This window comes from Labrus bergylta, chromosome 7, assembly GCF_963930695.1.
Source record: "Labrus bergylta chromosome 7, fLabBer1.1, whole genome shotgun sequence".
NCBI classification, from domain to species: Eukaryota; Metazoa; Chordata; class Actinopteri; order Labriformes; family Labridae; genus Labrus; species Labrus bergylta.
The window spans coordinates 24,382,461-24,398,396 of NC_089201.1; the positions used below are offsets into that span (position 1 = coordinate 24,382,461).

A 15,936-nucleotide genomic window follows, 5' to 3' on the forward strand; every position below is an offset into this window, starting at 1 on the left:
AAGACACAGAGGGTACAGTTTAATATTAACTGTATTATGCATTTTCAGTTTGCAAACAAAGAACCATTTAGAAATATGACGGATATGAGTTTTTTTTGCAAGAGGACACAAAAATGTCCTTGAAAAAAAATCACTTGATTCTTCCAGAAGAGTCACAAAACTCTATGTACAAAATACGGTCATGAAATGCTTAAGAAAATATTGTCAAAAGTGGAATCATGCAAACAATATTTCTCTTTTCATCACAAAGAAGTCCCTCTCCATTTCCAGAGACACTAAATTCAATATTTTATAATATCCCCCCTGCACACAGAGCATGCTTACCCTTTTTTTTTTAATTTTAAGTTACGTAGGGATTATGCACTGACGCAAAAAAAAAATCATTAGTATGAAACAAAAACAAAATTAAGACCAAACGCTTAATCCTAGATTATTTTTCTGTTAAATACCAAAACAATGAAAAAAAAATGCTTTTAAGTCAAGCTTTGTTTCTTCGTTTGAGTTTATCTATTACAAATGTCGCTTTTCTTTTATACGATCTTGCTTGAAGAAATACTTTTTAGTGCATCAGGTATGAGAACAGGAAATGTCCGTTAAAGCTTCAGTAGGAACGCTTCTTCGTCTCCATGGTAACACTGCTGAGGCTGCACTGTTTTACCTGCTGTGTTCAGGGGGGCGGTGCAATAATGGATGAAGTACAACTGATGTCAAATATTAAGTGTGTCAGTTTGAGGTCCCTAGTCCAGGGGTGTCCAAACTGCGGCCCGAGGGCCATTTGCGGACCTTGAGGGGATTTTTTGGGGGGGAGATTTTGGCCCGAGGTCTTGATTAAGATTGGCACATTGTCTTTGATTTGTCATGTTAACAAGGGCTGAACAATATTCCTAAAATAGAAAATGTTCAGTAACATCTATGTTGTTTTTTTTTTTGTTTGTTTTTTTTAAATCTACAGCTTTTACTATTTTCCACATTTTTTTGTAAAAAAGACTGTTGTTTAACCATTTAATGACCTGAGCTAAATGCAGAAAGCTTTTCCAAAAAAAAAAAAAAAAAATGAACCACGTTACAGGCTTGATTCTAAGAAAAAAATAAATAATAAAGTAGAAGGAAGAAATCAAAATATTTGATTTCCTTTTATTAAAGTGTTTTTTAGCGAGCCTTTTGATTCTGATCTCCTTACTATTTTTTAAAATATATTTTAAACTATATTTTAATTATACTATATATTTTATTTTTGATTCTAACACGACAATTTTGGCCCGCAAGAAGTTTTGACACCACTGCACTAGTCAGTAAATGAAGCCACAGTGAGTGAAACCTTTAATGTGTTTATTATGTTTTGTTTCCGCTGCGGTGGTTTGGCGCTGAGAATGCGCGCGACTTTTCAAAGTGGGCGAGTCTCTTCTTAAAGAGGACTTCCAGCCGGCTAGCCGGCGCTAGCGTTAGCTTCGTACTGCCGGGGCCAACTTACCTCCAAAGTTACATTGAACTGTTCAATTTGGTAACGAATCTTCAACACTGATCGAAACAGTTTCTTTTTAAAGCAATACGACTTTTCTTATTGAGCCCGCTGTAGTCAAGGCAAGCCGGCATGAGCGCCCCTGGTTACCTAAAGTTAGCTAGCATCGCTGCTTTGTAAACAGTGATATGGATAATAACGCCACCCAGATAAAGGAATAACAACTCTTCAATAGAGACGCCAAGTCCATTAATACCAGCGGGTAAGTGACCGTGTTTCTGACTGGTTCATACCAGGGTGGGAAACGTACTTGTAACTTTACAGGACTTTGACCATAATGATGATAATCATGCTCAACATTTCTGTTTTTCCTCTTCTCAGCAGAGCAGCCTGCACAAACACGGTTTGCATCATGTCCATTGATTTTGACAGTGCTGCTCTTCAAACCCAGCATGAGGAAGAGGAATATGACCAGGAGGACTATGCAAGAGAGCAAGAGGTAATAGAATATAATTACTTTATTGATGCCAAACTGGGAAATTGTGGTGTTACAGCAGCAGGTTGTACAAACACACAATATGAGTAAAAAAACACAATGTTAGCAAATCTAAACATAATATAATATTAAATACAAAGTAAATAAGTACTAAAAATATCAAAACTAAGAATGTGAATATATACAACCAGGATTTAACTAAGCATTACTAGTCTTAAATCGGAAGATTAAATATGGAAGATTAAATGTAAATGTGCAAAAACAGAGTTGTAAATTAAATATGAAAGATTAGATGTCAATGTGCAAAAACAGAGCTGTAAATGGACAGTATTGACATAAGTTAAAGTGCATGAGTGTAGACATATAACAAGCAGAAATCATCGCTATGGCATTGTGAAGTTGTTGAAAAATCCGTCTATGTAGAGGTTATCAGTGTCAGTAATTGTTTGTTTTACTAAACTGCAACTTTTTACAGTTTGAGAGGACAGATGACAGCCAGTTCATACTATTTTATCAAACCATCACCTGTAAAATATATATAGTGCTAAGTGCTTAAGAGATGTCTTGCCACTAAATCACACAGAGATAAAACGGTTAAAGTGTGTTGATTTATGAAGTAAATAACCATGTTGATTGACCCATATATAGGTCAGTGTTTTTCATTAAGTTCTCACATTACCTTCTGCTTCATCTTGTATGTTTCTTGGATGTTAGTGTTGTTTTGTTTTGTTTGAGGTTTGAATTGTTGAAGTTTCACAATCACTTTCAGCTTCACAGCTCCACATTCAAGCTGTGTCATAACTCACCTACAATCTGTTACGCCATAAATCTGAGCTATTATTGGCTCAAGGTAAAGGCCTCCTTCCAGGTGTGTCACACTGAAACGGTGGTTTCCCTAGTTTCTCTCCATTTAGGTTACCTTGTTTCTCTGTTGCTTCACTTGTACTGGTTAGAGCGAGCATGAAGGAACTGTTTGTGAATATTTTTTTGGGTTTTGAGAATCAGCTGATTTGGACTTAATAGAATATTTATCCTGAGGATTCTTGTTTTTGTTTTGGTATAGCCTATGAATTGAATGTGAGCTGGTTGAGTGAAAAATGTGTGTCACAACACCAGTAATCGGAATGTTTCTGCTCCAGTTAACCTTGCTATATGTTTTGTCTAAACAATGGAGTTCACTGCGAGCAAAGCACAGCAGCACTGCTGGGAGCCAACAACATGCCAGGCACGTTTTGGATGTTTCACATGGAAGGTCTTCTCTACAGAAAGATTACTATTGGAGGTTGTCATGTAGCTACTAGCTTCACAGCTGAAGAAGTGCCTCTTAAATGTTAAATGTGTAAGAAGGATAACATGGGTCTTTCGGTTGTGGACACTACGGAGGATTTGAGGAGTATTCAGCAGTCCTTGTGGGAAGTAAGTCCAGCTGGCTCTGCTTGTTCTATCACTGGTTGTAAAACAAGCCTGCTCAATCTGTCACTGACACAAAAGAGGAATGGCCTTGTTTTAGTGTCATTAAGGACTAACTCTGACTTGACTAAATTACAGAATTGCTTGACAATGTTTTGCCGCCGATTTGTCTTTAATTTGAATGGCCGAATGATTAGTTAGCATATTTAACACAAACAGAGCTTTGCAGCAGCTAAGTATAACCTTCATGACTGATTAGAGAAAAAAATCAATAGATGTAAATGATGAACTTTAAGGATTTTAAGCCAACACAAGTTTTGATTTTTTCCTAAATTACTTAATAAATGTATATAATGTTTAATATGATGTTTTAGCATGCTTTACAATGACATATGAAGGACCTAACTTATTATAAATACTGAAACCCATCTAAAATGTTTTTAGCTACACCTTTCTTTCAAGGCAAAACATTTTTGGTTTAGTCGGTTTTCAATAATTTACAAATGTTCTTCCTCACATTCTGTCTCCCAGACTGTCAGTGATTGGTTCTCGGTTCTATCTGTGTTTCTTTACAACTGGGTTGCGGGGCAACCTTGATGACTCATTTCCATGTGCTGTTTTTCCACAGCTGCAGAAACTGCTCACAGACCTGCCTGATGACATGCTGGAGGACAGCATAGACTCCTCCTCCCCAGAGCTGCAGTACTCTGCAATAAGCAATAAAAACACTGGAAACAGGTAACACACATGTTGCTGCAGGCACATTAGGAAGCTCAGATTTGGAGGTCTTTTGGTGTTGTTCAAAACTTGGTGACATACCTAAACCCAGTGAAATGCAATTATGCTGTTTTTGCCCTTTTCTTCCAGCCCTGAGTCAGCATGGAGTCAGCAATGGTCGGTTCATCCAAGGCCAACCTCTCATGAACAAGTAGGTTACAAGTTTGTTGTTATCTATTATATATTTTTTTGTCTTAGAAACATTTTAAAGAAAAACCCAACTAGTTTTAGATCATTATCTTTTTTAAGACATAAACTGAATTGGATCAATGCTTTCAGGATGATTATAACTATGGAGATGGAGCTGTTCAAGTCAATGGACACCTGGGTCAGATTCAAAGTCAACCTCACACTTGGAACCAGCACTCAGAGGATCATCGGTTCACCCAGGGAGATTATACATACACCAGCATGGGCACAGAACAATCTACAGAGACTAATGATTTCTCCACAGATGTGTATGGTTCTAAACCATACACTCAAGGCACTAATAATGCTGCAGTGTACCATGAAGAGGAAGGCCAAAGGGACCACAACAATGCCGGAAACCATTTTCAGGTGAGTGGAGTTTAGTTTTTGGTCTATTTTGTCTTGTCAGTGAAACAAATATCATCATAGTATTGATGTTTCATTATAGTTCTCTTAACGGTTTTATAGAACTTTTTAAAAAAGCAGCACTTCTGTGTGTTTGAAATGTATATACATTTTAAGTAAATTTTTTTCCTTACCTTAATCATTTCACATGATTATCTTGTTATCCTGAACTTAACCATTCCTTATTATGTTGTACAATTGTATATTAGTTTAGAATATTTTTTTTTTTATTATTGTGCAACTTAACTTGGTTTATTCTTGAGTGATTGAGGACAATAATTCTTTTACGTTAAACACACTCTGTTTGCTTGATGTGCTCTTCAGAATGTAAGGTCTGCAGCAGGAGACAGAGTTGTGGAAGAGTACAAGGCCAGCTACAACCCCCAACATCCTGCCCATCAGCCAAAGATGTTTAACTCCCAGGCTGCTCACCAGCAAGGTCAACTTGACCATCTGCAAAGAGATTTTCTCGACTCGACACAACGTGAGTCTGTATTTTATTACTAAACGAATAGTGAAAAAGAGTGTTTTGACATATAAACGACGAAACTGTGCTGCTTGAAAAGTGATCTGAGACAACTTAGGAATTTGTAAAATTGGACTGGAATAAATGTGTCTAAAGAGCTGTTGGTAAAACAGCTGCTGTCAAAAAAACTGAGGCCTCAGTAGTTTGCTTATAAAGTGACTATTTTGAAGAAAAAATGCATTCAATACTATTTCTGTGAAATGAAGAGATGTATTCAGCTAGACTGCTGGAGTGTTACTTTAATTGCAAATGGTTGAAGCTCACTTAATGCTTGAACTTATGTCATTTTATTATTCATCATGATGTTAAGACCGAGGCCATAGACTGGAAGCACTTTTTTTTGTCACCATTGAATTAGCTGACTGAAGTGTTTTAATGTAACATTTGTCCTTGAAAATGTCATCGCTGAAATGTGAAATGTCTTCACATTTTTCCCACAAGCCTTCAGTGTTAGGTGGTCATTTTGTGTGTGCTATATTTCAGAAACTGCTGATAGAGAGCAGCTGGCTCAGCTGCAGATTTTACACAAGGCTCAGCAGAGGCAAGTTGAAGACTTGGAAAGGAAACTGGAGGATTCAAGGCGTAATATGAGATACATCGAGCATCAGTTTGCTATTGCCAAAGGTATTTTTCACATAGGTGTATCTTAAAAAAGATGTGTGTCCATTATTGAATTTTACAGCACATGTAAACTAATGTAAAGACACTGACTCTGAAACCTAAAGGACTAACATGTAAGCTTAGCATGTTATGATTTATTGACCCATTACAAAAAATACATTTGAAGCTTGAATTAAGCTCTTGTAGAAATGAAACATATCACTATGAATAAGTCCCTCACTTCAGGCAACCGTGAAGAGCTAAGTGATCACTTGAAAATAAAACGTATTCTTTCAAAGAGACAGACAGTTTACTCTTCGAAACAATATGTTTTATTTTGACCAATAAACCTTGGAGAACCAATGTCTGATTGCACATCAGTCTAGAGCATTGATCAATATTTACAGAAGGAAAACAACTTGGTATCTATTTGAAGATATTTACTGTTTTTTTTTTTATAGTACTTGGCAAGTACTATGTACTGTATCTGCACTACTTTAGATATACTGTATACACTATTGGCCCCCTGGTGGCTGTAAGAGGACTTGCACTGCCCACTTTGTTAGCCTCTTGTCTTTGTTCTCTTGATGTCCTGCTACATGGTAAATAATATAATTTTCTATCATTAATAATAGATGAAAAGGATGGCCTTGCAGTAAGTCTAAAGGAATCGAGTCAATTGGTTGAAGAGGCAAAGCAGAGAGAAGTTCAAATGCAAAACAAATTGAAGGCAATGGAGCAGCAAGTACAGGTCCTTAATGAGAGAGACCAGGAGGTACGTTTTGAACTGGTACACACCCTCACACATTCTGTTTGCTCTCCTCCTCATATTCTGAATCGTTTAAGATGAAATAAGAAAGTAAGAAATTCATATAATTCAAGATTAAGTAAATGTCTGCAAAAGAGTTTGCAGAGATTTAGGAGCAGCCACTTTGAACGTATGATCAGCTCTGGATTTAAATTAAGAGTGAGGAACTGTTAAAAAGGCCGTGATCAGAAGACCCAAGAAGGCGGCTGCTAGAATAACGGCACAGTGATTAAGTGATGTTAGTAGGAGCCAGGTCATGCAGGGCTTAGTATGTAATTAATGACATTTTGAAATTGATCCTGAAGGGAATGATATGGGAAATAATCATAATGCCCAGCTCAAATGTTATGTATCGCTCTCTCAAACTCACCCAGATTTATATTGCCTAACACTTTCTGAAACATGGTGATACTAATAATGTAATCTTCATTGAAACCTTTGCTATATATGTGTATTTTATTAGTGTAAACAACAGCTCAATTTTGTTGTACAGAACACAAAGAAGCAGAGGGTGGCGGAGGCTGCAGTGGACAGCATGAAGCAGCAGATGTTGGAGCTTTGTCGCTCTGATACTCTGTCCAGAACACGGGAGCAGCATGACAGAGACCTCGCCGTCTTAAAGGAACAGCACAATTCTGTATTGTTGACACTACAGCAGGAGCTAGACTCCACCTCTCAGGCCCTGAACGATCAGGTCTGTACTATTACTGCCACTGGTTGCTGCAATAAGAAATGAATGTTTAGGCAAGCTGTCTACAAAGCATGCTTTTAAAGTCAGGTCTCTAGCAGGCGTAGTTAACTCCTGTGTTATTGATCTGTGTCTCCAGATTGATGTAAGTCAGAGGTTTCAAGAGCAGGTGAGGCAGCTGGAGCGGCGGAGAGAAGAAGAGCAGCTGGAAAGAGCCAGAGTTGTCAACGGCCTCACTCAGCGTCTGGAGGAGAGTCAGCAACAATGTGCCAAGCTGCTGCAGACGAGTGAGTGATGGAGTGAACGTGGTCTACAAACACATTTTTGTTCATTTATATAAATCAAAGAAACTGAATATCAATGGGTAACCACCCTCTTTTCTCTGTTGTTGTTTTATTTCCTAAAGGTTCAGTGCAGGAGTTGACTCAGGTTCAAATAAAACTACAACAGGCTCAATCAGCAAAGGCACTCAGTGAAAATATGAACAAAGTCCTTCAGGTTTGCTTTTTTAAATTAATTGCCCTAGAATGAGCTCATAAACTCACATCCAAACATTACTCAAAAACTCTATTTAGTCATGTTTGGTAACATGTTCATTTGTTTCCTAAAGGAGGATCTGTCTGATTTGAAGGAGCAGATCACTCTTTACGAGTCTGCTGTGAAACATGGAGTTATTGCTTTTGATGTGAGCAGTGACTGGGAGAACCAGCTGTCTGAATCCTGCATGGATTTAGGATTAAAGAAAACAAACAGGAAAAATGGCACCCTTCACAGGTACTTACACAGCGACTGAGTCTCTTTGCACTATTTGTAGCTATTGGTGACTTTATATTCCATTGAAATCATTCTTTCCTTCCTGTGGGGTCAGTACTGCCCTGGCTCACCTGTCAGACTCCAAGCTTCCCAAAGATGAAGCTTTGCGGCTGCTGCGAGTGGAGATGCAGCGCTGCCTGGGGAGCCTGAAGGGGAAGCGTCAGAAGATCAGTCAGATGCAGGAGGAGCTCCAGCTCTGTCAGGATCGAGTGAGCGTGCTGCAGACACAGCTAGATGAAGCCAAGCTTAGCTCTTCAGTGAGTACATCCATCGACAGCACCACACACAAGCTTTACGTTTAATACATTAATAAAAACAAAAGCAGAAATGTGAATATTGCTCATTCTAAATAACAAACCCCTTTAAAGATAATTGATCTGAAAGGATTAGTAATATGTTTTTGCATATTTTCTACAATGCTGTCCGGCTCTAATTAAATATATGCATTAATAGATAATGAAAGTTAAGAGATTTGAGGGCTCTCATGCAAAAATGGTCACATAAAATAACGCTGCTTGTGTGTTCACAGATCAGGGAGACCAGCCAGCTGAAACATCTGGACCTAACTGGGGAGTCTCAAAAAGAGTTCATGAAAGTACAGGAAGACAAACGACACTTGCAGGAACAAGTGGAGGTTAGTCATAGTTTATCTTCAGAGTGACTATCTTCTTTGTTTTAGACCGTAAGAAAAGATTGGATGATAGCTTTGTCATCTCTCCAAACTCAAGGTGTTAGAAAAGAAGAACAAGGAGCTGAAACAGAGTGAGGAGAAGGTGAGGTCTGCCAATGTCGAGCTTTGCACCAAGATGAGAGAGATGATCCAAGAACTGGACCAGGAGAAGCAGGAAGCTGCTGAGAGGTAAGGCACAAGGAATACGATTCAGTGGCCCCGCCAGCCGTAATCCTGTACGCGCTGTGTGTACATTTTATTACCAGTAGTAGAGGTCTATGCCTGTGTCCAGTCACCAACATCATGATGACACAAATACATTTTTGTGAGAAATTCTGTTTATTTGATGGATTGCCCCTTGAGATGAACCATCTCGTTTTCGCGGGGGTCCAGTTGAAGGAATATGACTGGTGTTGTCTAGTAATAGTAACTGTCAAGGCTTCATATATCAAAACATTTCCTGTGCTGAAATGTGAAGTTAGCTATGTTGAATTCATTAAATTGTGTGTGTTGGCAAGAGTTTTGGGAGCAGAGAAGTCAAACAATTGAACATTTTTCAGGCTTTTGGAGATTAAAAGCTGATTTGCAGCGAAGCCTGTCCCGAGTGTAATACTGGCACAGAGTCTGTTTATGTTAGCACTGCTAGCATTAGTGCTATGACAGAAGGCAGCAGTCTGCTAGTCCATGATGAAGTTTAGATATCCCCATCACTCACTGTTTTTCAAGCCTAGTAGACTCTCACATTTTTTCCACACAGCAGCAAAAATCCACGATATGTGCTACCTCCGCTTCTCCAGGTGACACCGGCTTTACGAAGGCTGATGACCTTTAAAGGACGTCTCACTCTGTCAAACTGAAAGTTTGGGGTTGTATTGCATTAGTGGGCTGGCCTTCTTTCTCTGGCTCGGTCACTCTGATCACATTTGTGCGTATGGTAACTTAGAAGATAAAGGTGTCCTGCATATGCTGGAATGGTTCTTGCGCATACTATGAAATTGACCACTGATTGAATTGATTTATTCTTATACATACTGTATATGTGTGTGTCTTTGTGGAGGACTGAGCGGATTCATCAGCAGTACAGGGACGATGTGGTGAACCGGATCAGGACAGAGCTCATGCTGGAACATGATGCTCAGATTGAACGGCTGACTTCACATCATGAGCAGCAGGTCCAACAGATACAGTAAGTCAAAGCCTTAGTAGAAAAAGGAATCTGGAAACCTTTGTAGCTCATTTAAAGACTGACTACTTATTGACAGGACCAAGCTGTCTGAGGCCAATGATAAGATGCTGGCCGTGCAGGAGTGTTACATATCTGTCTGCAAGGAGAAGGACATGCTTGAAGAAAGTGTGCGCAAGAGGGAGAGGGAGGAGGCTTCGATAAGGGATGATGAGGTAATCAAGATACAAAAGTGATTTTTTTTTTGTTGTTGTACCAAGAATACATTGTCATTACAACAAAAGCTGACAGCATTTTTTATACATATATAAAGTAATACATACCTAATGTACAACATGCTCTTAACTACATTCAACCAAAAATAAAGTCTTAGCCTTATATCTGCAATTAAAGCCTCTAAGAACTTTTTCTCTTCAAATGGCTTCTAGAACGACCCAAAGAGCGAAGGTGACACAGAAAATATTAAACAGCTAAACACACAAACGTCACAAGGGAGAAGTCGGAATTATTTAAAATTCAAAAGACACGATAAAAGAGTAAATAATGACCGTATTACAAAGTGTTCTAGCTTGATACTCACACAGTTAACATCTACTGTACTAACTTCCCCTTTGGTCTCTGTGATGAGGTTGACTGTAACCAACATTGACTATTTGTGAACTACAATTGGTTCATCATTAACATTGCTGTTCCCAGCTGAAGTCGAGAGAGGACAGTGAAGCAGCTGAGGTGAAACTGAGGGCGGAGCTTGAATCTCAGCATCAGGCCTCAATAAACCAGCTCAAGACTCTGTGGGCCAAAGAAAAGGAGCTCCAGGTGAACTCTCAAGTAGAGATGGTCAAGACTGCTTATAAGGAAGAACTGCAAAAGGTATGATTTTTCCCAAAGTCACTGCTCAAACTTCCTTCTGGGGGGAAATGTTCCTGAAATTTTGTACTGCTTTTTTTTTTTTTTTTTACAGGTGGAGAAGACCTGGGTCAAGAGGCTGGAGGAGGCTAGAAGAAAGAGAGACAGAGAAACCACCGAGGCGGCCTGTCAGACAGATCATAATGAGTCGAGCAGTGTGACTATTACTGTTGTTGAAATGGACTCAAGGCTGAGTGCTCAGAAACAGCAGCTGCAACTGGAAGCTGACAAAGTCAAACGCAAAGCTGTGGAGGAAGCCAGAAAACAAGTTCAGAGAGAGCTGCATGAGAAACACCTGGAGGACATGGCCAAACAGGTCAGTGGGTTGACCTGGCTATTTCTGTGCTACTTAACCAAAGTGCTTCTGTGCATTTTTTAAGTGGCAAAACTTGGATATACTCCAATGCGCTCATGTGTTAGAGTTAAGTGTTTTACTAATTTCTGTTTGCAACATAATGTGCTTGGTTCCTTAAATATTTTCAGCTGCTTTACTTTGAACAGAGGTTGACAAAATTAGAAGTTGACATACGTGTTTGTGTTCCAGGTTGAAGGTACAATAACCAGGGCCTACAATCGCTGGATTGAGGATTTGACTTCGCTTCCAGAATACAAAGCTGCACTCCAAACAGAGAGAGAGGAATGGGAAGCACTTCAGGAAAAACACATAGAACAACAGGTAAGACAGGGTTTTGTTTTTAATTAATCATTTTTTAATCAAATCATTTTGATCATGTATATTCCTCAATTTGTAATGTTCCAGATATCCCGGGCCCTGAAGGAGGCAGAGGAGCAGTGGCATAAGAAGCACAGGGACCAGTTAGAGGAGCAGAGCTCTGGGACACAAAAGATGGAGGAGCTCCGAGAGGAGGTGGCAGCTCTTCAGAGCCAGCTTGAGCTAGTGAGGAGAGAGCAAGCAGCCCTGCTGAAAGCAGAGCTGGCCGGAACTAGAGCAGTCTGGAACCGAGACAAACAGCAGGAGATCGCTGTCATCCAGGCCCGCACTGAGCAGGTGTACCAAAACAAGCTTCAAGAGCAGCGCGAGCAACTGGAGCAGTCTTTGCAGCAGACCAGGGAGGAGGCAGACCTTCAGAAGAAGGAGCTGCTTCTGCAGATGGAGGCCAAGCTACAGCAGACTCTACGTGCCAGAGAGGAGGAGTGGAGATGTCAGCATGCAGAGTGGGAGCAGGCTCAGAGACAGCAGATGAGAAAGGAATTCATAGCAGAGCTTCAGACTGGTCTGGCAGAGATCCAGGAACAGATTCAAATGGATCACAAAGCAGATCACCTGGTCACTGCAGACATCAAGAGGAGCCACAGGGCTTCATCACACGATACAATAACACACATCATCCAAACATTCTGTACAGACATAATCAACAGAGCGGTCTCTCAAACCAAAAAGGAGTGGAAGAAAGTAAGTCATTGTAACCGTTAATCATCCAGCGGAAAATTGTTCATGAGTTTGGATTGTCTTTATTAGTTTAATTTATGCCCCCACAGATAAGTGAGGAGAGACTAAGCCAAGTGATAAAGGAAACACATTTACAGCATGAAAGGGAAATCAACACCATTAAAAGTATGTGATGTGCACTTTTAATAATATGACATCCAGTATACATAATTTAGATTAGAGTGTAGTGTATTGTACCTAATGCATGACAATGTCGTTTTTTTCAGGCTGTTTGAGCGAGAGGACGGAGCAGGTTAGTTGCAGGAAGGAGTGCTCTGAAACTAAAAGTAAGCTGCAGAAGAAGAATCAGGAGCTCCAGAGACACTTGGAGAAAGCCTGTCGTCAACTCCAGCACAGCGTTCGAGAGCACAAAAGTGCCATGCAACGTCTAAAAGGTAATAAATGCATATCAGTATTCATTTTATTTATGTTTTTAAATCAATTTTCCTGAACAAGACAGTATCTATGTGCCTGTGACGGTGGTTTACAATGCTGTGTTTTGTAGATGAGCATGAAAGCAGCTTACAAAAAGCAAAGGAGGAACATCTGCAGCAGCTAGAGGAAGTGAAGGGAGCAAAAGAATCCTCTGGGTTTGTGTGATTTCATCATTTCTTATCTTCTGTTCAAAGGCCAATTACTCTATTGTTACTTTGTGCCAAGTTTGATAACATTTATCAAACATGTTTATTATATGTTAGGCATTAAACAAATGGATTTCCATGCCATTAAAGGCCCAATCTTATCTCTCAGGTTGCATACATCTTTACCTGTGTGCAAACAGATTTTTATTTCTCATTGGTGAAGGAGCTTAATAACATGAGTGACTTTTTTTTCATCACACAAAGGATATATGGGGAAATTCTTGACTTTTTAAATAAAGGCAAAAATAACACATATAATAGGGTATCTTGGTATTTTCTAAAATCCCCAAACAAATCCCTTTCAACCGCTAGGCCATCTGCGCCCCATAATGAATAATTAATTTCAGTAAAAATTGCAAATAATATATTTGTTCTTGCTTGCAGAAGCTCTGATCAACAACAGAATCTTCAGCAGGGCCTGGAGGAGATGAAGCAGCAATACCTGACGACTGTGGAAAAGATCAGAGGTTGGTAGTAGAGGTTAAAGGGAGGTTTTATTGTTGAGCAGGAGATATCAATAGTATGAATGAGAGCGTGATCCATGCTTTATAAAAACGACTACATGATGCAGATTTGCATGTTTAATTGCATGCAAATACTACATCCTTGCTAAGCTCCATTCTTGTAAATGTAAATACTGTAAATCACAAATCATATCTGTTTTAATGGCAGAGGACATGCTGAGGTACCTTCAGGAGAGCCGGGAGAGAGCAGCAGAGACGATCCGAACGGAGGTGCAGAGGGAACGGCAGGACACTGCCAGGAAAATGCGGCGCTACTATCTCACCTGTCTGCAGGAGTTACTGGAGGATGGAGGAAAGACTACAGGGCAAGAGGCCATGATTGTCCTAAACTTGTTTGTTTGCTTCATCGTAGCTCCTCATGGTAATTGTATTGATCTTCCTGTCTTCTTGCAGGGCTGAAAAGAAAATTATGAACGCGGCAAGCAAGCTGGCAGCCATGGCTAAAGTGCTAGAGACGCCTATCAAGAGTAAATCTGGAAAGAGCAGTTCACAAAGTGAGTCACTTTCTGCAGAAACACTTCACTGTACTTTTTTGTCACAAAATTCCCACGGTGTTTGTATCTGTTTGTCTTAAAGGGTGTTTGACAGCTGCTTCAACAGCTGACTGTCCTCCAGGTAGACACGCAGGTTACAGTAAGATCCTGTCAACACTGCCTGAGCTTCCTGACATCAGGCCGGAGGAGAGGTCCCACCGGGAAAAGACTTCTGCAGATTCAGAGCAGAAACAAATCACTGCAGCGAGGAATAAACCTTTGTGCCACCGGGACACACCTGTGGCTAGAAAGGAAGAGGACTCTGGGCTGAAACTCCAATCTTCTGCTCATTCACACCTCCGCCCTCTCAAACCTTCTCAACAGATGTCCTCTTCATCCCAGGTGGATTTTGTCGATGCGTCTGTGAGAAGTAAAAGCAGGGCGCTGTACCAGCAGGGAGTTAACTCCAAAGAAACAGACTCGGGTGGACAGAGACAACCATTTGTTGTCCAGGAGGCTCCAGTCAGAGACGAGAGACTGGCCGACTGGAGCATGACCAGCAGTGACTCAGAGACAGGCTTCCAGGTTTCCCGACTGTCCCACTCAGGACGCAAAGTAGAACCGGTCAAACCTTTTTCTGTTTCTTCTACATCAGCCAGTGACTTGGGAGACTTTGGCGGCCTCACCCCGGACTTTTCTGACTTGACTGTTTATAATGAAATAGCCAAGAGGACCCCTCATACCCAGAACTTTCTTAATGGAAAACTGAGTTCACACAGGGAGCCTACCCCAGGCTCCGAGGGCGAGAAGCAGCAGGGAGTTTGTTCACAGCCTCTGTTCTCCGAACTGAGGCAGCGGCAGCAGGACAGCGGCTTCGACAGCCCATTCTACCAACACAAGTGATACAGAGGTAGGGAGATGAGCTTATAACACACTCCACATTTCCAGTCAGCTGAACAAACGGTGCCTTTAATGCAGTCTTTAAAGTTAACCCTAACCCTAACCCGAGTGTCAAGGCTTTAAACTTGAAACTGCGTGCAGAGTGTTTGTGTGTATTGAACTTAGGAAATTATTAACTTTATAGCCACAATTACAAAACATAAAAGTAATATAAAAAAACTTTCTCTTAGAGGAGGTAGCCCTGAGAGGATTTTTAATACTGCCTTGAAAACATGGACGTAAATAGCCTTCTTTTGTTGGAAAGGTGTCTATGAGGTAATAGTTGTATTTAACATCAAACACTTTTCTGTTTTTGCATAATTACCTCAGGTATTAATGTTTCTTGTTTGTGTGTTTTCTTGGGTGTAGCACTTCCATCATAGATAAGCGATAAACTGTGAAACCCTGAATAAGAAATACTAAAAAGGTTACCCTTAAAAGACTCGGAGTACGAGATAAGGTTCAGATAAAAACGTGTCCCTCTGTGCTCCGTTTCCTCTCTTTGGATCCAGAACCATTTACATTCATGTGTGTCTGAGTTTTAATGTTTTTAATGTTTTTATACGACTTTAATGAAATATGCTGTGCATAGTTTATAAATGTTTTTTACACTGTTTTAAGACTTTTAATAAATCGTATCTTATTGAAAACTGAGTGAGAACTTATTTGTCATCAGAGCTGGACCTCTCCAGAACATCTTGTGATGCTGAATATAGAAAAGGGGGGGGGGTTCTTGAACGGGGCTGCATGGAGTCCATCCTAAATGACATCAATCAAACCACGTTTTTATTTTAAAGTAACTCATTGTTTCTTCCTAAGGCAACATTAAGTCAGACTTGTTATTGTTTGTTGCCTGTTTCAGAAGGTAAACCCCCTCCTTCTTAAATTGCTATAAGTCTTTTTGTCTGTAATGATATCAATGTGTGAACTGAGTTATCAGACCAGTCACGTTGAACTGTGCCATGCCAGGACCTCAAAC

General features: G+C 40.0%; 1 protein-coding gene across 3 annotated transcripts; it reads left to right on the plus strand.

Moving 5' to 3' along the window:
• The first annotated feature begins 1,424 nt into the window (after positions 1 to 1,424).
• cep152 (centrosomal protein 152) lies at positions 1,425 to 15,601 on the plus strand. Of its 3 annotated transcripts, none has more exons than XM_065957105.1 (28): positions 1,425 to 1,721; positions 1,841 to 1,958; positions 3,994 to 4,103; positions 4,233 to 4,293; positions 4,422 to 4,700; positions 5,061 to 5,220; positions 5,746 to 5,886; positions 6,498 to 6,637; positions 7,164 to 7,364; positions 7,498 to 7,645; positions 7,765 to 7,856; positions 7,969 to 8,132; positions 8,227 to 8,428; positions 8,701 to 8,805; positions 8,900 to 9,030; positions 9,899 to 10,027; positions 10,104 to 10,239; positions 10,721 to 10,894; positions 10,986 to 11,246; positions 11,475 to 11,606; positions 11,691 to 12,344; positions 12,431 to 12,506; positions 12,608 to 12,775; positions 12,886 to 12,970; positions 13,406 to 13,488; positions 13,694 to 13,850; positions 13,939 to 14,039; positions 14,122 to 15,601. In XM_065957105.1, exons 2-28 carry the CDS (start codon positions 1,872 to 1,874, stop codon positions 14,919 to 14,921), a joined length of 4,977 nt encoding a protein of 1,658 aa, XP_065813177.1. In that variant the 5' UTR covers positions 1,425 to 1,721; positions 1,841 to 1,871; the 3' UTR covers positions 14,922 to 15,601. The 3 variants fall into 3 exon arrangements, with proteins under 3 accessions (XP_065813177.1, XP_065813178.1, XP_065813179.1); XM_065957106.1 differs by having other exon boundaries at positions 1,844 to 1,958; XM_065957107.1 differs by lacking the exons at positions 1,425 to 1,721; positions 1,841 to 1,958 and adding an exon at positions 2,907 to 3,371.
• Positions 15,602 to 15,936: the final 335 nt, after the last annotated feature.

Coding starts and splice junctions, on each gene's coding strand:
- cep152 (XM_065957105.1), top strand. CDS start 1,872: ATGTCCATTGATTTTGACAGTGCTGCTCTTCAAACCCAGCATGAGGAA. Junction 5,887..6,497: donor TCAGTTTGCTATTGCCAAAG/GTATTTTTCACA, acceptor CATTAATAATAG/ATGAAAAGGATGGCCTTGCA. Junction 13,851..13,938: donor GATGGAGGAAAGACTACAGG/GCAAGAGGCCAT, acceptor GTCTTCTTGCAG/GGCTGAAAAGAAAATTATGA.